Below are 25,027 nucleotides of genomic sequence, written 5' to 3'. Positions count from 1 at the left end.
CAGACTGTCGCCGCAAGAGAGCGCAGCTGCCCCAGTTTTGAGCTTCAACCCCCCAGGCCAAAGAGGAAGAATGGCGCGCATGCGCAGTTCACCCCTGGGTGTTTACAACTGTTGCCAGCCAGAGTTACAGGCTTCGGTTTTCAGCAAAACCTCCGTCTTTCAATGGCGTAGTGTTTTCAGAGGCCTCAAGGGAAGCCACTGAGGCTTTGGAGAGCGATGAGAGCCTCCGTCTGTTTCTGATTTTTTGCCTGGCATAGGTCCGGCGGGGGTCTCATAGGCCCGTCGAGCCGCTGTGCTCGCCGGGCGGAAGGGTCTCGTTGGTATGGCAACTCCCCGGGCGGGGGGGTCTCCTTGGCACGGCGGCTCGCCGGACCTATGCCAGGCATTGTAGAGGAAACACTGGGACTATCGATCAAAATTATTTGTGATCGATCAAAAGCCTTAACAATCAATCATCGATAATCGAAAATTGATGCCCATCCCTAGTACTGAGTAGTATCACGATACCACAGTAAAAATGAGGCAGATATGCCTTTTGTCATTTCTAAAAAGATAAATCACTTTTCTATAATACATCAATGATATTTCAAAGGAATAAATTACTTATTGACTTATTCATACTTCAAAAACAGCATCAATAAGTGATTAACATAGGGGGGATCAAAATAAAATAAATGAATAAAATAAAAATCAACCAGCCACCCTCCTCCCCTGACAAGAAGAGTCCCTAAAGTGCGGTGAGGTTTGTGGGCCGTTACCTGCCACAAAGAGAGAAATGTGAACGACTCGTTTCTCCTCTGACACATCACATACCTGTGTGCCGCCACGGCTCGGCTGTTCAGGTACTTCTGGACAGTCATGACACCAACGAAGAGGAAATTATTGGACCTGGAGCCGGGCTTCTCGGTCGTCGGTAAACCGCGTTATCTTGCGGTGGCCATAGTGCTCCACCGTATTCCTGTCTGTGACCCCCGTTCAACCCACAACTGGCAGGATTCGCCTTTCATTTCTGCTGCTGGTTGAAATCTGTACTCACACAGCATGCTCCTGAATGATTTCTTTTGCTCGCACAAAACTATTTTTAGTCGCAAATGCAAGTTACTCAAGATACTCAGTAGCTAAGCTAATATCTGAAATGTCACTGGAAAACAAACCACTGCAGCAGCATATTGAGTGCCAAGTGGCCAGCACGCGCTGTTATTGGACCCTACTCTAGTCACCCTCTTGCGATTGGACTTTGAACTTATCCCACAGTAGTGGTACCTTGAGGTACCGTAGCACTACAGTACTCCAACATTATGGTATCATATGTACTGTGGTGTTTAAGTACCGCGGTCTGCCGTTGGTACCAGTATACCGTGCAACACTATTATGTATATAATAATATGTGGGGGCTACCGTTTTAAAAGTTAAAGGACAGTGTCCCAGGGGTCTTCCAGTCCCTTATCAAAGTCCTTCAACAGGCAGGCTGCCAGTAACATGTTCAGTAGGTCCAGTTTAAAAGTATTAGTCTCTAAGTGTCCAGTTACCACAGGCTTTCAACTGTTACTCCAACATTATTGTCCAACTTAAGGCCCAGCAAGTATACTTTCGTTCACACAGGGAAATTGACATGTAAAATCTCTGACACAAGAGATACCACTTCTGACTAGAGTGTTTTAACAGATGGACAGTCCCAGAGTAAGTGAAATAGAGAACCTCGGTTGCCACAATTCCGCCACCATAGATCTTGATGTTTGTCATCCATCTTGGATAATCTGACAGGAGTGATGTATTCCCTGCACAGAATCTTATATTGTATGATCCTAAATCTCACACGTTTAGAGGAACTCAAAGCCGACCTCCAAATTATGCTCCATTGGAGGCAGTCAAAGATGTATTAAGATCATGCTCCTGAGCCAGCTGGACAGAAAAATATGCATCAGGTACATTATGTTACAGATGTCTGAGACCACACCTCTTGTCAGAGTTGTCTTCTTTGGAGTGTTTGCACTGTAAATATACTCAACTGTTGAAGCAGGGATAATTTTTCTAAAGAGTGCAGATCTTATGTTCTGATTTTAAGATAATTGAAGGAAAAACACACAGATGAACTGCTTATGGTTATGTATTGAATATTTAGATATTTGGAATAATGTGTAGCCTTTGTAAATAATTGTGTTATGCAGAGCTGCTTTGTGGAGGCACCTGTTGCTGGGTGCTTGTCAGTCTCTTCCTTTTTTTGAACCGTGCACTGTTCATATTCGGTAATGTGATTGTGCTCCATGTGCTAAAACAGATTACCTTTGGTCACTGAAACAGTTTTTTCACAGTGTTTACATTTGATTTCTTTCTGTTCGGTGTCGTCTTCATGAAAGCTTAAATGTGTCCAAACAACCGACATGTCATTTTTCTTTGTACAAGCTGCTAAGGTTGCTCAGTTGGTGTTAGAGTTCTCCTCAATTGTTGCTTCCAGGTCGTGGACTGGACGGGGCGGAGTCACGTGACTACACACCCAGTAGTTTTTAAGAGGACACTACATGAACACACTTACAGTGGGGAAGGTATTAACAGAATGTTAAAAAGACTACATTACAGACAAGGGCAAGATTATGTCGGTCGGAGCAGTGGTTCCCAACCTTTTTCTTGAGGGACCCATATTTTTACCACTGTAGACTTTGGTGCCCCCCACACATTTCCTTGCAACACATATTTTAGAAATTTTCTATACTAATTTATTTACTTATTTTAAAATAAATGAATAAGCTTTTAATATAACACTTGAATTTATTTGTTTTTGACACATAAATGAATTAGGTTTAACAAGTTAACACATTAAAATTATTACACCCCTTAAAATCAAGGCCCCGGTTGGGAACCACTGGGTAAGAAGTTCTAAATATTGGTTTCAGTTCATTTTCGATTGATTGCCCGGCCCTATTATGCAGTGATGTAGTTTTCAGAAAAGTAAACTGACTATATAGACAAAGATGTTTGACAGAAGACTGTTGTACAACTCTCTGGTAGGCTGGCTTGACAATTCCAAACAGCTTTGGATGCCAAATGGGAAAAGAAAGCTGGAAGCAAACTTTGTGTGAAGTCATTCGACATCTTCAACATGGAAGATGCAGCAAATGAAAGCCATGTGCAAGCAAAAAAGCAGTCTCATCTTGTCACAGTGACATGTATTTACATAATAACATTAAGCTGTTTGTGCTCAGATGTCAAATATGGTCGGAAAAATCTAGTCTGGATCAGAAAGGAATTTTTTAGTGGAGAATGTGTAGGAACGCTGCACTGAGTTATACAACCTGCTAGATGCACTACGTGTAATGGTTTACCTGTTTTTTGCTGAACTATCCACATTTTCTCGAGAAGAATTGTCATGTGAAATTAATAAATCCATCAGTCACCGCTCAGATTCAAATTAGCATCACCTTGCCGGCCTACAGATTCAATCCAGTGATTTGGTTATTCAGGCCATTCCTGAGTGAGTTGAGCGACAGGCAGCGTGCCAACCTACCAATCACCCAGCAGCATTAATGAGAGGTGAGCACGAGGTCGAGTTGCTCAGTCTGTCTGGCTCCGCCCTCTCTGCAGCTGTCAGTCACCTCGGGCACGAAGCCACGGCTCCTGCAGAGACAATGACACGCGCCGGCCCGATGGTGTGACATCGGAGGGAGCGAAGGGTGAGAGTGACAGCTGGGCTGAGCGATGAGGACCTGATCGATCCCCGAGGCATGCCAAGAGAGGGAGGGAGGGAGGGAGGGAGGGGGGTGATGCAGAGGAGGCGAGGAGGAGGGAAGCATGATGGATGGCGTGAGGACTGCACTAAGTAAAGAGCAGCAAGGAGGAAATGGAAAATGTGGAGTGAGGGGGTTGAAAGAGTTGTGGAGACTGCAGTCGTCGCACTAAAATCTTGTCTGCATGTGGTTCTTTTTGCATATGTCTGCCTCATTTGGGTCGCTATCTTTCAAGTGAAATAAAAATGCAAATTTAAACGGTAAAAACAGATGTGAGTAGTTCGGCGTGATGAGTCCACCCATGTACAAGGAGACAATGAGAGAACTCATTTATCTCGTAATGGTTATAACCCAGTTCGGCCCCACCAACAGATGCTGCCGCCGCTTCCAGACCTGAACTCCCATCGACCCGGCCGTCGCTCAGGCCCAGTGAGGGAAGGTCTACTACCACCACTACACACTAGCCCCATTGTGGGAGCTGTCTGTGGTCAGGACATCTCTGTCAAGTAGGGCTTGAAGCAGAGCTGGCTCGCTCTGGGTTTACTGAGGCGTTGAAGCATGCGAGGCAAGAATGCACCATTCAGAATCAGTTTACTTGGAATTACACTGTTTGAGTCAGTGGACATAACATGGAGACGACAAAGGAAGGAGATGTAGAGACAAGATTTACTGATTTGACATAATGCAGAAATATTCACACAAACATAATGGACACAATAGAATTACTGTAGTACAGCTACAGCACAGTGTAATACAGACATACAGTTTTATGGGGATAGTGCTATTCCTCTCATAATGTCTTCAAACAGGTCTTTCAAAGTGATTTTCAGCTGTGGTAGCAGGGTTTTTATGGTAATACCACACTTTTCCACCCATTTATAGTGTTTACTTGCCTTTTCCCACACGCACATTCCTGTGGTTTATTAGCTTGACTTATTGGAGTCAAGAGGTTTGGTTTAACGCAGTAAGTTTCCAGGAAAGGCTGGAATATGTCAATCAGGTCTTTGATGCATCACAGCCTGGTGATTCACACATACGCACACAAGTGCAGAGCATGAGAATATTAAAGAGACAGTTCACCCCCAAATCAAAAATATGTATTTGTCCTCTCACCTGTAGTGCCGTTTGTCAGTCTAGATTGTGAGTTGCTGAGTGTTGGAGATATCGGCCATAGAGATGTCTGTTTTCTCTCAAATACAATGGTGCTTGATGGCACTCGGCTTGTGGTGCTCATAGCACTAAAAAATACATTTGACAAACTCAACACTCAAAATAATACACAGTTGTGAGCAGTTTCATGTAGGAACTATTTTCTTTCTACCGAACTACACCCTACACACTGGAGGGAACAGGCATCTACTGCTAGCTTACCTCCCCTGACCCCTCAAACCCAGGACCCAAACTCTTTGACCAAACCCTCACGCCACAAAAACAGTTTCTTTCCAGTTGCAGTGGCCCTCATCAATAAGGCCCAGGACCTCCACTGACATGGACTTTTATCCCTATGCTCCAACCCATAGACAGTGACTACATGCGTTACATTAACGCACATCTTGGACTATAATTTCTGCACGTATTTGCTCTACTGTGAACTGTTAAAAGCTGATACTCCACTTACGTATGGGGCCGTGCAAGCCACTGCATTGTCAACAACACAGTCATGCAAATAGTTCACAGTAAAAGCCTCCTGTTAACAAATGAAGGGATTCTGTCCACAGAAAAGCTGTCAGAGAGCTTTTATTTTGAAAGGGAAACAAGAAACATAAAAGGGAATATTTATATTTCTTAATGTCTGTGTGATCTAGACATTGAAACGGTTGTGAAAAGTGGTATAATGCCAAAGAAAAACCAAACCAAAGTCTAATTTTTCTTCACACGTAAAAAATCGGCGAGCCTCCGAATCTCTAGATGCTCCGCAGCTGAGCAGCAGCCGCGCCGCACCTGAGCAGCGCTGCTCACATGGGCAGTGTGGCTGCTCTGACCTGTTAACCAGGCCTAAAACAGCTATATTATACATATTTGTTATATTATGGTACTTGAGTGTAGCAGTACTTTGCCTTATTTTTATTTCCTCATATGTTCTTGTATCTTTAATGTATGCACCAAAAATCAAAGCTAATTTATTGTAAGTAAAAACCTACTTGAAACCTACCTCCATGAGTAGATGCACACTTTCTTTATGGTTAGTGGGTGTGGTTCGGTAGAAAGAAAGTAGTCCCTACATGAAATAGCTCACAACAAGGTCTGTTGATTATGATGTCATGATTTCTGGAAAGAGACATTGCTGTTGAGTTTTTTAATTTAACACTCAGCAACTAACACCAAAACAATCTAAATTGATGAATAGCTCTACAGATAAGAGGAAAAATATGTATTTTTGATTTTTGGTTGAACTGTCCCTTTAGGTTTCTTCTTAATGTAAAGGCAAATTGCATCCATGTAGCCTGCTTTCATCTACACCCCCCAGAATACTTTACATCCCCATCCATATGTATGGCTGCGCAGGTCAGCACATAGGTTTTCTTTTGAAGTGAGGCAGATTGTATTAAATCGTACCACAGAAATATGTATGCGCTGCAGTGCCACCCAGGCCTGCACCGTTCAAGCTGCTCCGCCTGACTCTGATCACCCTGTGAACTCTATGGTTACCGGGTGCGGGGGCAGGAGGCAATGGAGCGACAGCTGGGGCAGCATTTCAGAGGAAACTGGGTTGCACACTGAACCTCACCTGCTTTCCGGCTCAGTGCTTAGTGCCGGTGGGGCTCATCACCCCCTGCTTTCATAGCTTGTCTTTCACTCCACAGTATTCTCCCCCCCACACACACACACCTTTCCGCCCCGCCTCCCCCGAGTCAGAGTTTGTCTCATCTGTTACCTCTCCTGTATCGTTTGATTAAGACGCTGTTGAATCCAGCTGCCTTGTCTAGTCTCCGCTTCAGGTCCTCTAGAGATACCGTCAGGGATCATTTGTGTATTTGTGCATGTATTTGCCTCCTCCCCGCCGTGTGTGTGTGTGTTTTGATACCGCCGAGTGTTTGGATATATTTTATATCTACATATCTTGGTGAGGGATGCTTGTGGTTTGCCTGCACCAGCATTATGTCTCAGCAGTTTATGTCTCTTTGGAGCATGTTAGCTAACCTCTGTATCACGTCTCTGCTCATTAGCCTGTGCTGGTCTGCCCTATTTCTTCTGCCTTGTTCAAGGAGATATCGTGTTGCTTCATGTTACAGTTTTAGCAGCACTTAAGACCCCTGGGAAATGATGTCACTTAGGAAATAGTCCTACTTCCTGTACAATGGTGTAACAAGCAGGTTAGGGTGTGGCCTGGGGGAGATCCTGTGTGAACGGAGTTAGCTGTGAGAATACATAGTCGAGATGATGCTTGGAAAGGAAATGCACCTGGGTCTTATTACAGAAGATCTGTGTCAGGCAGCAGCACTGGGCATTCACAGACTTCACAGAGAAAGGCAGCGTGAATTTAAGACACACATGATGCCACAGAGGTATGAATAGGTTTATCCTTGTCCATCACGCGGTTACATAATGTCAGAGTTAACATATCCTCCTTTTTCCTCCTCAGTTATTTCCATGGCTTTGAAGCACAATGCTCAGTTAGTGCTCAGTGAAGTGGGAGGCCGGGGCTTCTCAGGGACCGAGGCTTGAACAGCGAGGGGGGAGCTGTGCAGCGAGAAGGGCTGTTGCAACTTTAAAAGTCTCATCTTTATGCCTGCCAGCGACTGATGTTCCTCACTCAGGGAGCAAATTGAGTTTGCATGCCTTGATGACTCATTAACATGGCCTTTGCAGCACTTCGCCAATGCCCCTGTGCATTCAAACATATTCCATTTTTAATAGTTTTATGTAGAGGAATTGATTTGGTATAATGTCAGTAGCGGTTCTCTTTTTTTTTCTCTCTCTCCTTGGCTGATTTGAACTCTGTGTTCTGAGCGTGTCAGAGTGCTCGTTTGTGTTTTCATTACATGCATGCAGGAGTTATTCACAGTTCATCGACACGAAGCTGTGAACATTTTTCTACGTATTTTTGTATTTACAAGCGAGTGATAATTTACACTGAAACCGTACAGTTGTAACACAGATATGGCTTTGAAAATAGCTTATTACATTAATGTGGAATATGTTAAATGGACTGAAAGGCAACTATAATGAGCAAATTGCGAGATTATCAGCTGTTAATTTGCCAAGCTCCTTTAAATATGATGCTTTTGAGCTCTTACTGTATCTTAGTCATGCTTGCTCACATTTTATCAAGGAAAAACACAAAGAACTACAGAGACCTTGTAACTGTGACTCAATGGCAACAGTGTGAGGGAAGGATTAGCTGCTTGCGACCTTTGTATATGACGTGATCTTAGAAAGACCAGGCCACTGTGCCCAATGGAGCACCAATCAGCATACAGTATGTACAGTAATGAAAGGGGATTTCCAGTACAGCTGCTCATAAGAGGTCAGAGGGCAGCAACAAATGATATTTAATCTATTTACTGCTCTTTAAAAGCTTTGATGTTTTTTTATTAAGTTAATTTGATCTCAGTCTGTTTTGACTGACTAAATTAAATTTGTATCCACTATAGAGTCAAAATGTTGGCCCATTACAGTACAGAATAGTACAGTAGTGATTTTTTTTTTTTTTTTTTTTATGTACAAGACTCAGATGACCGCTTTGTGTGTTCCGCCATCTTGCGGCATGGTTGGCAGGTCAGAGTCAGCAGCAAAGGTTGAAGATCATTTCAGCTAATTGATGACAAACTTTGGCATTAAATGTAGACGTTTCTGTCTGCCAAGTACCAGTTAAAGGTATACTATGCAGGATTGTCAGTTACTGTTTGTGAACACACTCCTTAGCAAAAGTAAAAGTAAAAGCCAGCCCCAGATTAACCCTCGTCTGGCGTTTTGCCTCGGTGTAATTGTGTTGTTTGGCGCTGTGTCTCTTGGATGCCTGCTGCTTATGGTGTGACACCAGGTCACTACCTTTTTGTAAAGCCCGGACTTCTCCTGCAGGCTGAGGAGGTACACGCCCATCAACATCCTGAGCATAGAAAACAAAAATAAAGGCAGAAAAATACACCGCCACACACTTCTGGTGGGTCAGGAGTGATGATTGAGAGGGATTACTTCTGTTTGAATCTATACATTGTCATAGATATTTCATTGTTTTTAGGGAAATCCTGCGTTGTGTACCTTTTAAGTTTTCCATGGTTAAAAACGCCTTGTTTCCACTTACAAATGTGTGCAGAGACAAAGCAACCAGAAGTCCATTTATTCCTATAGGAATCTCTGTGATGTCCGATGTGCCTGTGAAAATCCTCGTTGAGATTTTGGTTGGGAATTTGCCTCGAGTTCATCAAAAACATTGAACCTTTGCTGTGGATTTCAGAGAGACCGTATAACAGTGTGCTAGCTTAGCTAACAGGCTGCTAACTGTTGATTGTCAAGTGAGTTTGTTTGATTAAAAAGAACTTGATTTTCTAGTTTTAACACACTGTGAATCTGAGTAATGCTATTCTGATAAAATATGGTTATACAATATATACTGTCAGATTGTCATTATGACTCGTTCAGCAGTTCATACGTCTTTTTGATTTAATATTTCACACAACATGCCACGTACTTGGCAGGTCCTGTTTCTGTCCCGGTAATGTTCTAAGCACATATTCCAAACTACTAGATGGCAAGAAATCATAGACTGTGTAAAATAAACAAAGTTTGCCTCCCCACCGTGGCTACGGGTTGTTTCTATCAGGTGTCTATCCATCCGTAAAGAAGTGCACTTGCATCATCTGTATATGTACGGATCTACAGACTCCAGTCACATACGAAAGTGGAAACGCATCTGTGGTTTCATGTTGTCACTTCCGTAAATGGTTGCCGAGTATAATAAACAGATGAGTATATATAAAAAATTGATAAAAAATAAGACGGTCACCTACATGTTCTGTTTCTGTTTTCAACAGCTGCTGTCACCACAAGAGCAACCACGATGCTTTCAGCCGAGTCTCTAGTTGGTTAACGCTCACACATAAGAACTGGAACACCAGACAACATTAAACATGTTCTGTTTGTGATGCTATCCAGATGATGTTTACTTCGTGGTCATTGTCCTATTAACTAATATTATATTTCCCAATAACGACACAGTTAGTTGATTGAGTTAATTTATTCTGTGGGACCACCGCAGCCCCTCGACAGTGTTACGGTAGCCCTCTAACATTAGCTACCTTAGCTAAGCAGTGTTAACTTGAGTGATGTTATTTGTTTCAGAATCAATTTTTTTTCCCAATGTTGAAGTGTGCCACAACTATTGGAGCAGCTTTTTCATAATGCTGTCAAAAGTAACAACATACTGTAGAACGTAAAGGTAAAAGGAAAAAATTCAACACCTCTTAGGGTAGCTTGCATCCAAAAGGTGCATGTTGTAGAGAGACCTCAGCGCAGTAATGGCAACTTGTTACCTTCTGCTTGATTGGTCTATAGCAGGGGTTCCAGAGTCATTTTAGTTCAGTTGATCTCACATGGGCCAGGCCACTGAAACCACTGCATAATAACCTATAAATATCAACGCCTACAAAGTTTTCTTTCATTCTGAAAACATTCTCCATTTACCAAACAATGAAGAAAGAAAAATTATGTCCAAATTCAACAGTATGTCTTAGATTTTCCACATTTAGTCAGTCTACTACTCACTTTCACTACATGTGACTTATTTTTTCATAATTTTCCTCTAAAGTGGAAGCTATTGAAGAAGCAGGTTACGTCATCCCCTGCCTTACAGTCTGACGTTTTGTCAGTGCCTCAGCAGCAGGGTTCCACTAATATTGTTTTAAGACAGAAGTCTGATACAGATTATTTTGTACTGAAGCTGCTGGTTGACAATATGTTTCACAATGTTCAGTATCTTTAAATATGACCATAGAAAGTACTTATTGTTAAGGCTCTTACCTCCCTGCCCTTCCATGTGCCTACATGGCAAGCCTAAGGCAGGGAGAGCAGCAGGAAACAGAACACAGCAGTATCAGTGACAAACAGAAATGACATTGATGAGTCAGACACAGCATGAAAAGGTGGAGCTGGGATGGAGGCGGGTTGCAAAGCGGCTTGCAGAGGAACCAGCAACAGTAGGCAGGCAAGAGCAGTTTAAATAGGGCTCCCTGAATGAGATGCATAGAAAGGCATCATGTGATCAATCAGCTGCCTATAGTGTTAAATTCAAAGTCACAAACAAATGGCATACAACAGGCATACACTTTACCAGAAGTATATAGTCATTGAAACAGGATATAATGTTTGGATGTATTGTTCAGAAGTAGGCGGGCTGGACCTAACAAACATGGAATGATTCAGTACTTGGTACATAATCTTGATCTTAAAATAAATAAACTGGGACAGGCCTCCAGGAAGCTCCACTGTGGTGTCTTAGCAAATGAAGTAGAATTTTCAGTGGTGCACATTAAAAGATGCCAGCCCTCAAAGCTCAGTTTTCACTGCAACTTTTAAGCCCAGAAACATCCAAATGAGAATATACAGTACATATCAGGCTGAGCAGTGAATGTTAAACATTTTCAGGGCTCCTCCAAAACTCCTGCGCCTCATTAATGACTTTTAAAACTCGGTGTTGTAGATATAAAATGAAGCGGAGTACTGCAAATGTGTGGCCTGCAGTGCTTCTTGTCAGATTTTTATTCAGAGACTGATTTCGGGTGATTGTGGAAGAGGAATTTCAAAATATTTGCACAACAGCCAGCATGTTTTTCCAGATTGAGTATCACAAGCAAAGACTAATCACAGCCAAGCAAGCTCTGTGTACATCCAGTCAGGTGTGGAAAAGGTTGATGTTCAAGTCTCAGTGAGGGAAAACACTGTCAAACTAATTTATCCATGCTGTTGCTGGATTAAAATGAGTGAGGCTGGAATTAAGGGATTGCTCTAAACTTTGCTCTCTTATCTAGTTGGCATTGCACTGGAAAGATCATACATAGGTAATGACATGTTTTACTACTGATCCAATAGTTTTATATCAACAGTAATGATGGTAATAATGGTTGTTTCAGTGTTTTAAAAGAGCTGTGTGTGACATTCAGAGCATATCTATGATTCAGAGACTGAGCTGGGATTGTCTGCACACGGCTCTCAACATGGAGGTGGCTGAGCCAGTAGCTAGCAGCTAATGGTGTTAGCAGTGCTAACAACGGCAGCAGTGCTGTTGGTGTTGAAAATTGGTGGGAGGCGACTGAAGTGTTGGCTATTAGCTAGCCAGTGATATACACACACACACAGGGATTCACATGCACTCGAGGGGCAGACGGCTGCCAACCATAGAGTCTGTGAGAAAAATAATGAGTGATTTCTCGTAGTGAGTATTTGTTTGATTGGTTGGATCTCTGTGAATTGAAAGAGTGTCATCTAGTCATCCTCTGTATCAGGGGTGTCAAACTCATTTTAGTTCACGGGCCACACAAGCCCCGTTTCCACCAAACACTTTCGGTATGGTACCTTTGGAACCAAAAATAACCCTTCAGACATGGTACCTAGACCCTAGCTTTACCACCACAAACAATACTCTTTCACATGGGCGGGGTTGTTGTCACTCACTGCTCCGTCCAACACTCACTGTAGTTCCTCATTATCGGTGAGAGAGGGAAGTCTGCACCTCGTTTATCGTCCACAGAACGAGGCTGCACGCCGACTTTTTCAGAACAAAATAAACAGGCTGCAGTGAGAGTTTCTCTCCATGGGATATTTAGAAATAGCAGATTTGTGCATTTAGTTCTTCTCAGGCAAGCTCAGGGGTTTAGTGTTGCTGGAGCTCACAGGAACAATGCTCCCGGCGCTTTCTTTTTCTGTGAGTGAAGATTGGAATATATGCAGTTCATGTAATTCCAACAAAATTAATATGTATAAATGCTTGAAGATCCACTCATTACTAAAAGTGTATGTCATATAAAAACTAAACTAATGGTCAAAGTTATCTTATAGAATATTTAAGGTGTCACACACTCACCTCCGGTATAGTGTAACATTACAAGTTGACGTTCTGTCTTAAAAGTCTCCAGCAGTCGGCCCAGTGAATTAAATTATTTTTTCTCAGACTCCAGCTGCTGTGAGAGGCAGCAAAACATCCTTTATTTTATAGTTGCAGTTTACTAATAAACTCTCCATGGTATGAACAGTGGTTACATGAGCCTCAAAACCAGCCACAACTCAGCCCTGAGCAGAGTGGCCGTCCTCTATTGACCAATCAATGGGCTGCAGTGTTCACAGCTCCACCTTTTAGTTCCAGATCTGTGTGCTAGGTACCCCAACAGAGGGGGGACCAAAAATGGGGACGGTACGGAACAGATCCATCGGAACCATCCACAACTTTTCACAGTGGAAACGGAAGAAAAAGGGTACCTAACTGAACCGAACCGTACTGTACTGCTCGGTGGAAACAGGCCTATTTGATCCAAGGTGGGCTGCACCAGTAAAACCATTGCATAATGTCTTGAAAATAACAAACACCTCCAAATTGTTCCCTTTTTTGTTTAAAGAAGTACATTTTAAAAACTGCAATCATTTATAAAACAGATGACAAACAGCCTGTGATGTCTTCAGAAAAATGAATGGATATTCGCCAATATTTCTCAGTTTTTCCACAGTCCATTACTCACTCTCATTACATGTGCATTTTTCTACGCATTTCCACTCCTGAGTATTAACCCTGACATCACCACACCAAAATAATGTGAAAGAAAAGAACTGTATTCTGGTCGGGGTGGAAAAGCCTCCGAAGCAACATTTTACTCAGTGTTTAACTTGCTCTTGAAACCTGGCACCTCGAAGTCTTCACAAGTGCATCACTATCAGGTGTGCAAATTCATCCAGTGGGCCAGATTGGACCTTTTGGCGGGCCACTTCTAGCCCCCGGGCTGCATGTTTGACACACCTGCTCTACTTATAAAGTGTCCTGAGATAACTTTTGTTATGATTTGGCACATATCGACAATCGACTCGACTCGACTAACACGCACACACGGCCAGATTGTCTACAGAGATGCTCGGATTACAACACACTCACAAAGGGAGTGTGACTTAATTCCCTGCTCAGATTGCCATTGCTCCACCATATCCTTACATAACAACTCGTGGTTTGCTGCTATGTTAATGTGCTGAATGTGGTTTGCAGAAACTTAAAGGAATTTAGCAAAGTTAAAGGAAGTGAAGTGAAAGTAAAGCAGTGGAAATGCTAGTTGTAGGATGTCCTTTTTTACTCTGTGTGTGTGTGTGTGTGTGTGTGTGAAGATGTGAACTTGGGCTTAGGAGAGTTATGAAGGGCCTTATTTGTCATTTTTTTACTTAATGGAGTCATCAAAAAAAATATTGACATCAGTGTGGCGGTAGCTGGCAGGGCTGGGGGTGTCCTTTTGTCTGTTTTGAGTCGTGGGGTGAATAACTGATCAGTTGGTCCAATCAGAGTTGATCAGATGAGATCGATGGATGAGAGCTGCAGCAAGTTCCACTGCGCCTGCCTCTTTGCTGCTCCGTCTGTTGTCAGAGAATGCTTTGGAGCTATGAATAACTGAGTGGTATATATATTACAGCAGCACACCTAATAAACAGTCCACCTCCAAAAACAGAAAATCAAAACGTGTTGGCAGATGTTTTAATCATGGTGGGCCGCACAAATAAATGAACGTGTGGGAAACCCTGTACTTTGATAATGAAAGTAATAATTATTTGCAGCACTTCACTGAATACAATTCTGCTGAATTATTTCTCACATGTGTCGCTTTACTGGGATCCAGTTTTACAGTATCAGCACAGTATTTCTGCAGAGTAAGACATTCTTCTGTCGGCACACATTTGGTCCCATGCTCACCCATCACGTCCTCTCCTTGTGTCTATCTCCCCCAGGATACCAGAGGGTCAGGCAGAAGCCGGGTCCCTCGCTGCAGGGAGACTGCGCTCCCTGGAGGACCAGCTAACCAGAGCCAAACAGAAGATCCACAGCTTCCAGAAACTCACTGGAGATGGTAAGCAAGGCCAGACCATGTAAAAAGGTTGGAGGGAAGGATTTGGCACAGAGCTCGGAAATATGAAAGGATTGATTTTGAAGATGCGGGGGTTGACTGTATATGGTATGAATCAGTCAACGGCTCTTGTGAGCTTTCGCCCGCAGCAAGAATCTCGGTCTAGTCCGCTGTTAAACCCGCTGTAGCTCAGCAGCGATGATGGCAGAGCCGCGCCGTCTTGGTAGGGTTATGTGTGTGTTTGCCACTCTAAGCAGTGGTCAGAGGGGCAGGAAAGCTGTCAGGTAAGCAGGGAAATGTGTGAATGAAGTGGAAGCAGTGTGAATGCCCCAATGGCAGAATGGAGGAGAGAGGAGAGAAAAGAGACAGACAGAGAGAAAATAAAGAAGGACATGTGAGCGCGGAGGGCAGCACGGGGTCAGCCTTTCTATCTTGCCGCAGGGGAAGAAAAAGCTAAAAATACCCTCCAGCTTTTTTCCACCCAGGGAGGGAGTGAGGAGCGAAGAGAGTGTGCAAGATAGGAACGTAAAAAAAAAAAAAAGCTTTTCCCTCCTCACCACCACCTCCTTTTCGTGCTCCAGGCTGTCCTTCCCTTTCCACGATTTTTTTTTTTTTTTTTTTTGTCTCTCTCCGCAGAAACCAGAGCAGTCAGCTGTGTTATCCATGTGGGTTACTCCACATTGTTTGGGTTCGGGTGGGGTATAGAGTTCCTTCCTGTTGTTAGAACTGTGTGAGAAAAGACATGAGAGAGAGCCACGAGGCACAGAAACAGTGATCAAGTGCTCCTTATTGAGGTCAAAGCAACACCCAGGGACAGACGATAAAAAAGGAGCATCTTAATGGTTATATTCCGAAACCTAGCTTTGTGCGTTTAGCCTATTTAGGCTCATATAATCAAATGCTCAAACATTCCTAAAGACCTCTTGGCATCTTCTCCTACCCTCTTCCCTTCCAGCTGTATTCCCAGGGAGCTGCTTTGAAGTTAATGTCATCGATTCTTTGTCTTAGATCATAACTGTGCTTCAAATGTTGTGCCAGCTGAGCGTCTTTGTTACGTTTTTGTTTTTCATGTGAAACGTTTTCTCTTACCGTCCCCCCCTGCAGGCCCTGGGCCCACTCAGGAGGAGCTGCGGAGGAGGGTGGAGAACGGTGTTAAGGAGTTCTGGTACTTTGTCCGCAGCGAGGTGAAGAAATTGGCCATTGCCGAGCCCAGCGAGAGGCAGAAGTACGCCGACACGCTCCTGCAGGACCTGGGACACCAGGAGAGGTGAGCATGTCGCTGCTTGAAAGTGAAAATGTCAAGATGTTCCACAGGGATTTGAAGAGAACCATCACATCCATGAGAAAGCTCACACTAATATCAGTAGATAATACTGTCACCTCCAGAGAGAAGGTCGAAGCACACAGTGGAGTTTGCATGTTCTTCTTTAGTCTGTTTCTCAGTCCAGAGTCATGCACATACGGTGAATTTGAACCCCCAAATTGAGTGAGTGAGTGTGATTGTGTTTGTCCTCTCTCTCTCTCCCTCTCTCTCTCTCTCTCTGTGTCGTTTCTTCAACCTAACACACTCCCAGCGAGTATTTAGACACGCATTCCTTAAGGATGTCTTGCCTTTGAGTAAATATAAACCCTTGCAGTGGGGTCTGAAAGCTTCTTAACAACTCCTTTTATGTCTGTAATGCTGTGAGTGGAAAGTGTTGATAGTGATGTTGAGTCTCACATCGTTAATATCTGTGACTCCATTAGACTAACTGATATCACTCAGCAATCAACAGGCACTCCTGGTACACTGTATATCAGGGGTGTACCAGTGCTACAGTCTGGATTGATATATTGAGTCAGTGATCAGTGACCTCATATCATCAATGCAAAGTAAAAACCTGAATGCATATAGGAATATTTATGATACACACACACTTAATGATGGCACATCTGTGTCACCATTTCTCACGTCCTTCCTGAACATTCAAACAGTGCTAACACAGATAACGGTACACAGCCAAGAAAAAGACAATGAGGATATTTACTGATATTGTCTCAGGTCAGTCGCCGTATCCTGAATGGAATTAAATGAAAATCATATCGTCGCTAGAGCTACATCGATTCATTCATTAGATTTCAACTGTCAAATAAAAATGTTTTCTGGTTTCTTTACTCCTCTATGACAGTAAACGGAGTATCTTTGAGTTGTTGACAAAACAAAACATTTTAGGACGTCATCTTGAGTTTTGGGAAACACTGATTGACTTTTTTTTCACCATTTCCTGACATTTTATAGATCAGTGGTTCCCAAATGGTGGGTCGCAGTCCAAAATTGGGTCGCAAGCCCATTGTGAATGGACCACAAGTGACTTGCAGACATGTCTAGTTTGTAATAAAAATACACTTAATCTTTAAGTGCAGTAAATTTCCAGCTGGACCAGTATAGACCAAACAACTAATCTGTTAATTGTGAAAATATTATCAAATACTTTAGTGGTTTTTTTTTTGTTTTTTTTTTTAAGAAAACAAAATGTGTAAAGAATATTCCATGAAGGTTAAACTTTTTTTTTTTTTAATATTATTTTTCTGGGCTTTTTGCCTTTAATTGACAGGAGAGAGTGACATGGGGTGACAGAGAGAGTCAGGGATGACGACAGCTGCAGCGAGGCGTCACCTCTATACATGGGGCGCCGGCACTATCCACTATGCTACCGACGCCCCACATGAAGGTTAAACTTTGATCAAATAAAGTGTTTAAACTCACACTGCGTATTCAGGTTAAACTTCCACCAACATGGAACAAACATCATAGAGAAGAGTAGTCCAACCATAAGCTGAGGTTACTCAAGACCACACAGCAGATCGATAACAACAAGCCTGAAAAACACAAAAATAAACAACAAATTAAACGACAATAAAAATACTTGTTAGTTGCAGCTGTAATCGTGGCAGACTTTATGATATCAGCAAACATCGTATTGTCGTCCAGAGAATCAATTTAATATCGTATCATTATGAAACTTCAACACCTCAACACTTGCCCTAAAAGTCATCACAGCACAGATTATTGAACTGTCATGTCCTAAAAGTCAGCATGAAATGTTTGCTTAGATATGTAAGTTGCGTTTACTTTTTGTTTGTGTTTATACAAGTGTAGCATTAAGAACACTGGCCTCTTTTGTTACATGATAAAAGCGTTTATATTTCTCAGAGTAACTTATTAGTATTGACATTAAGATATTGTATCAGCAATAGTATTTAAAAAAACATGTAAAAGAGTACCCAGCTGTGTTTGTATGTTAGGTGTTCGTACTTCCTTCTGATGATAGTAGCAGTAGTAGTTAAGTAGTTAAAATGATCACAACTTGTAACAACTACAGCAGAAAAGTTTAACATACTCATTGATGCAGGAGCTGGAAGCATGATGTAATCTCTCATTTTCTTTTTTGTCGTAGCGGCCCACAACCAATATGGTCATCTGCCATATTGTACATTAATTGATATTTAAATATTCATTCATTATCCGTAATTCATTATCCTGGTACAGGGTCAGTCTCTCTCCAAGGTGACATTGTGTGAGAGGCAGGGTACACCCTGGACAGTTTGCTGGACTATCACAGGGCTGACACATAGAGACAGACAGACACTCTCACATTCACACCTACGGGCATTGTAGAGTCCTCAGTTAACCTAACCTGCATGTCTTTGGACTGTGGGAGGAAGGCGACAGCGCTAACCACTAAATATATTCGATATATAGACAGGCCCCAGCTCAGAATCCTGATCAGTGTCTTTTTTTTTTTATCTCTCCCTGTTTCTTCTTTGTGAATAAATTCAGTGTTGATGACTCACAGGGTATTGTTTACCAGCTCTGCCTACTGATGATGCCAAAAGTTGACACTTCTGACAGGGGAACTTGAAAGCAGCACTGGCGGCGGTTGCTGAGAAACAAAGTGCAAAGGTCACAGACGCAGTCTCTCTGTCACCTGGCCAGCATCCACGCCGCTGAATGAAGAAAGGCCCGATGTCCCTTCGCCAAGTGGTTCATTGTAATCCTGCTGAAGTGGCTTACAGGACCCATTGTCTTAGTCATTGCTGCCTAAGCAGCTTTCCAAAGACTGATTCCTCACCCCGTACACACAGGCGCACACACCTACACATACAGTCACAGACTCTCACATGCATTCACTCTCCCTCTAAGCCCCCCAGCTTTCTTTGTATGTGCTGCAGGCAGAGGCTGGGAGAGCCAGCACAGATAGGGGCAGAGGTGGAAAGAGCAATGAAATGTTTGACTCCAATAAATGCACCGCTCCATCATTTAAATTCTGCTCAGGACGGGGGTAAGGTCCTTGTCTCCAACATTTCCCAAGTAAAATAAAAATGTGGCACAATGAGAGACGGTGTGCAATTACTTCTCCCAGTAAATACAATCACTGCGTTATAAGGAGCTTTTGTTTTACAAAGTTTCATACACAGCTGAAATGAGAAGGTGTGAAAGTTCAGAGATCTGCCAAAGAGGCCAGCAGTTCAAAGTTCAAATGTGTGCAATAGCAAATCACAGAAAGAATGTACTGGTGCCAGTGTATTAGTAACATATACTGTAGTAAATCACCTCATCACAGTGTACCAGGATATCAAGTCTCAGTGGAAAAATCTAATAAAGTTTCAAAGTTAGAAGGAACTTAAAATGCACAGTAAAGATGTGAGTTTTAAATATCTGTATTTCCATGACAACTGGGCAAATTCCATCTGATGATGGAAAATTAAAATAAATCTTTTACACAACGAATTGTTACAGATTTATTTTCTGTTTATCAATTAATTGACAATCATTGCAGCTCTAATCTAAATATACAACTGTGTATATAATTACTAAATGTTTGAAATATATAGGGATTTGTAAGTTGTATAACACAGTACGAGCTGGAGCTATAAAAGACGGACAGAATTTGTGGCTGAGATGACAAAGAGTCGCAGAAGTTACAGATGGTTGCATAGGAAAAGGGGCAAAATTTATCCAGTAATCCACCCAGGTGTTGTGTTTCTGTCACTGCCAACTGGAGCTGGAGTCGATAAATACCCGTGACTGCTGCACAGTCATTTGTCCCAGGAATGAATGCCAGTTGTAACCTTTCCCACATTAAACAAAAGCCAAATGTTAGTGGGTGTTAGTGGGGTTTTGTCCAGTGGTAAAAGAGGCTTTAGTTTCCTTCATGTTTGACTTCTTTGTGTTAAAAGAATACTTCACCCACAAAATAACCATTTGTTTATCAATTACTCACCACGTGTTAGCTTGAATTAATGAAGAAAACGTTTGTCTTGCCTCATGAAGAAAATTCCAATTGAATTGAAGTAAATGGGAAGCACAGTTAACAACACTAAAGGGTGCTTTCACGCCTGCCCTGTTTGGTTTGCTTCAGTAGAATTCAAGTCCGTTTGCCCCCTACAGTAAGTGCAGTTTGTTTGGGCACACTCAGTTGCGCAACAAAACAACCAGACCGAGACCTTCTTGAAGAGGGGGTCTCGGTCTGGTTACAAACGAACTCGGATGTGACCCAGAACGTGCTCCGACCTGGATCTGAACCAGCTGCAGTCACATGACACATTGTTTGGGTTAAACATGAGCATGTTACAGTCCTGGAGGATTATTAATGTGCACCTCCTCCTGTACTGCCTTAATATGCACATTCAGCACATCCAGTGCATCGAAACATTGTTTTCTAGTTGGAGCCGCGCCTCGTTTTCAAACTGTATGGTTTGACTAAAATGAACAATGACAGCAATATAGTCCACGATGAGCAGCGCTAAAATCAACCTGTGTAGTTGTCCCTCCATTGTGACATTAGAAAGTGTCACATTTATCTTGCAAGTGTACTCTTCTTCAACATTTTGTGGATTTTTCCTGCATGGAAATTCTGACCAATCAAGAGCAGCTTTCTGGTCCGCTTGTAAATGCTGCCGTGAGAACACGAACCAACTCTAGGTAATTATGCATCTTTGTGACAGAACTAGTCCCTGATTCAGACCAAAGCAAGACAACTCTAGGTCTGAAGCCACCCTTAAAACATCTGTTTACAAACTCTCACACAACTCGTGCAGTATAATCTAAGTCTCATTTATCCAGTTATGCGCTCAGCACTTCCCAAACTTCCTTCCTAAACTTAAATTTTTCTCTTTAAAACCAGACATTGTATGCGTTGACATAAACAACAGTTTTACCTTGCCTGAAGGTTACAATCAGCCTTCATTCTGGGGACAAATGATTCTGCCATAGACATGAGGATTAATAGACTTCAGCTTTGACAGGCAGTGATGGAAATATGACACCTGGATGGACTAGCTAATTTTCACCCCTTTTCTAGCGTGACCATAGTTAACTTCAGCAACTCTTTGTCATCTCAGCCACAAATTCTGTCCTTCTCTGTCCAAGCAGCAGTCAAACATAATCCCAAATTCCAAATTAGCCAGCACCAAATTTGAAGGAGAGACTGAATAAGTAACATATATATTAAAAACTAACCAATTTTCCATTGGCCTCCGTGCTGCTTTCTACTAGTTACTAACTATGTTTTCCAGCATGTTTGCGACGTCAACGGTGACACACCAGGGAAGAAAACAGAAAGACATTCTCGTCTACTGGCAATGGGCTCAAAAGAGTTTGCAGGTTTCTTCTACATTTAAAAAAATATGCATATACGGAAAAAAGTACATAATATTGATCCCCAACATTTTGATAGACATTATAAACTGTGTAAACGTTGAAAGTTCTGCTGCCAAGGTGGTCGTTGGAGTCGTCCACCTTGGCAGCAAGAGTTTCAACGACCATCGTTGACACACCATTGGAGCACTAATGAACCAATGACATCACTGGCCTTGTGAAGACCTCCTCAGAGGTTAGATACCTGGGTTTTCCACACCAGTTTGTCAGACTAGTTCCAGCCTAGTCTGACAGGCATGAACTGATGAAGCCTCTTGGATAAGAGGTGAAACGTCTTCTAAGACAAACACTAGGTCCAGTTGCGTTCGATTCAATTGCCTTGAGATAACTATGACCTGGATAAATGAGAATATCCACAGGCATGTGTAATAATACTGTCTACTGTGAATCCCAAAAGCTCAGAACACTGTAAAACATTCAGTCATGCAACAGGCTGGGCAGGACAGCATGGTTAGCCATATTTAAGAATTCAGGGTCACATCAGGTAAACTCATTGTTACTGTTTAGTTCCTCATCATGTCACAAAACAGCACGCTGTAGGCCCATAGGCCAGTGAAAGAGTACCTTTTCTCTTTCCTCCGTTTTGCCCGTTCTCTGCCTTACCTGGCCCGCTGATACTCAAGCTGTAATGTAAGCCGGAGACCTTGTAATTGTTCTCCCGTTGGTGCAGCATCAGTACTCAGAAAATCTGTGCTCTGCTGCCAAGCCCAGCGGCTGCAGCCTCAACGTCTGCGGTCTGAGCCAATCAGAAGCACTGGGGAAGCCCACAAGCTTCGCATATGCCCAAGACCGCGCACATTTAAATACACACCCTTGCGCATACACACACACACACACCAATACATAGGAGCATCAGGGCTGTGCGGTGTTCCCCTGTCTTGCTGCCAAATTCCTCAGGGCTCCTCTGTTGATTCCTTCTTGTTAAGTTTTGTGGCCAGCCAGGTTAGCTTCTGCTTCCCACAGAGGGTCGCTGATTGCTCCCCTGTGCGCTTCTGGAAGAGAGTTTGACATCCGTGCACACGTTGTGGCTCCGGCTTCAAAATAGGACAATGAGTAATGATACTGTCTTATTCGTGGAGAAAGGCACTGTTCACCCCGCCGCACTGTTGAAACGGGACGTGTTACGTTTATCTGCTCTGTGTGTGTATGCGTCTTTGCATGCACTGCTGAATATATGCATGAGAACTCTCAGTCACACAGGATGTGACTGATTTGGGTCAAAGAAGTGAGTAATAAATTAAGCTTGCATAAGTGTGTATGTGCATGTGTGTGTGATGTGTTTGCATCTGCCCTTAGCTTCAAGTATGAGAGCTTTCGGGCATGTTTGTAAGTGGATGGTCACAATATTTGGCAGCGTGTGACATGACACACATTCACTGTCAGAGGCTTGCAGATGGCAGACTTAATCCAAAACACAGCTAAACAACGAGGAAGACGCTGTTGTCGTCAGTCAGCTTGACAAAAACGACACTTTTCCTATAAACATCCCGAAAGCTGCGGTTGAGCCTCTGTAATGTTAAACACCCAATATACTGCTAACATATGCCGTCTGTCTGTGTGTGGCATGTTCTTATCTAAAGCCTGATGTAATGTTGTGGGAACTTTTGTCAGCGAGGGGGGTTGACTCTGCCGTCTACCTGCTGGAGCACAAACATCATGTGATTCAGAGGGTTGCTGTCATGTGGTTAAAGGTTTTGTTGAGGAGGATTTTTGTGCAGAAAATCACAGAGGCAGTTGAAGTTCATTTATGTGAACGTCTGCACGTCTACGCTGATTTGAAATAAAGATAAGAGAGATGGGTGTCTTATCAGGACAAAAAATAAGGTCACAGACAAGATATGCGAGTATGAATGGTGAGATGAATGAATTTGCAAGTTCACTGAGTCAAGATCATGTCGTCTGCATATGCAAGTAGGGGTAGGCAATATTTATGTGGATGGTAAATGCCCTTTTATATGCTGATATCATTATTCTGTGATATTGTACATTTTCTTACCACAAACAGTGTAGAAACGGTGTCTGTTGTTGGCTGATCCAGTTAATTAGATAACTGGAAAATGAAGGTGCTGCAGTGTCTCTCCTGTTATTGTACAGATCTGGCAGGCTGCCAGGTATATGGGATCCCCTGCCTGGCTATATTTTTAATGCTAAAAATAACTCAAAATATCCATTCTAGTATTTGCCTCATATTAATTCTGCAGCAGGCATTGTGTGTTGTCAACCAAGGTTATTATAGTAAACTAAAAACTATGTGAAAAATATTTCTGGTAAGGGAAATAAAAATAAAAACTGGACTTAAGAAAAAAAAATGCTGAAAGATGATGTTTACCAACAAAACTAGCTAAAATAAAATTATGCAGGAAATATCTTTAATTTTAGTCTTTGTCACTTTGGTCAAATTTGTCCATGCAACAAGCATGAGGAAGCATCAGTTCATATTTACTGGGACTGGGATGTTTAAGTTTTGCCTCTGCCCCATATTATAATTAAAAAACTAAATCTAAGAATGAAATTAGCAAAAGCCGAACTTAAACATGTTTAAACAATTAAAGCTAAACTGAAACCCTCTCTGGAAACTTACTGAAACTAAACTGAACTAAAAAACAAAAATTGAAAACAAAATTATAACTGATAAAAAATAATATACAATAGAGGAAATATCCCATTTCATCGAAGGGTCGACTGCACGCTTCTTTGCCAACCATTTTTAACTTTTGTGGCAATTATGGAAGCTGAATTAATTGTCATGAAATGTGCTATACTCCCGAACTTATGTCACACAAGTTAAGTCTTGATTTGATTTCCTTTGACTGGTCTGTCTTTTGTTCTGTGTTTGATTATTAATACTATAAATACAAAACTATAATAACTCTGTTGTGAATCACAGTGGTGCATTGCTGTGAGTCCATGAAAGAGGCAAGTGTCTGTGGTTAATTCAAGTCTGTAATAACAGCAGGTCAGTCGGGTGTCTGTTATCTAAACTGCTTGTCAGTTGAACAGTTGAAGTGAAGGTAACATTATCATTTACAAAGAGGCTCAGTAGCGAACAACAGGCTAATGTACAGACAGATTCAGTGCTTTTAGTTGAGCTAGACGAGAGAATATCTGGTTAAAACAGATCGGTGACGCTGTTTTGCCCTCATCGTTCTCTGTGTTAATGACACCTCAACTCCTGGCACTGTTCCTCACTACTGTTTTGGAGGAAATAAATAACAGAAGTAATGTGCAAACCAGCCTTAAAGGTGACATCATTTTTTTTTACACCTTCGTGCCGGCAATAGCCGTAGCCAGAGGCATTATGTGTCCGGGTTTTCAGTCAATCTGTATGTTAACACAATATCTCAAGAACACCTTGAGGGAATTTCTTCAGATTAAGTAGAAACGTCCCCCTGGACTCATCGATGAATTGGTGGTCTTCGTTTAAAGGTCACTGTGACCTTGTCTATCTCACCTTGGTGGCGTTTTTTCAGATTTGTTCTCAACAATGAACTGATTAGATTCTGGTAGTCAAAGGTCAAGGTCACTGTGATATCCTTTTTTTAACATAACTCAAGAATTCCAATGTTGATTATTAGAAA

General features: G+C 42.3%; 1 protein-coding gene across 1 annotated transcript in view; it reads left to right on the top strand.

The window, feature by feature from the left end:
* The window catches only part of fut8b (fucosyltransferase 8b (alpha (1,6) fucosyltransferase)), a 132,163-nt gene that overhangs the window by 67,047 nt on the left and 40,089 nt on the right, over positions 1–25,027 (top strand). The window contains exons 3-4 of the mRNA XM_033648916.2: positions 14,634–14,752; positions 15,854–16,016. Coding sequence (XP_033504807.1) covers positions 14,634–14,752; positions 15,854–16,016 — 282 coding nt within the window. The remainder of the gene's footprint in view (positions 1–14,633; positions 14,753–15,853; positions 16,017–25,027) is intronic.

The sequence above is a fragment of the Epinephelus lanceolatus genome, chromosome 13 (genome assembly GCF_041903045.1).
Source record: "Epinephelus lanceolatus isolate andai-2023 chromosome 13, ASM4190304v1, whole genome shotgun sequence".
NCBI classification, from domain to species: domain Eukaryota; kingdom Metazoa; phylum Chordata; class Actinopteri; order Perciformes; family Serranidae; genus Epinephelus; species Epinephelus lanceolatus.
This window is presented reverse-complemented; position numbering and strand designations above follow the sequence as displayed.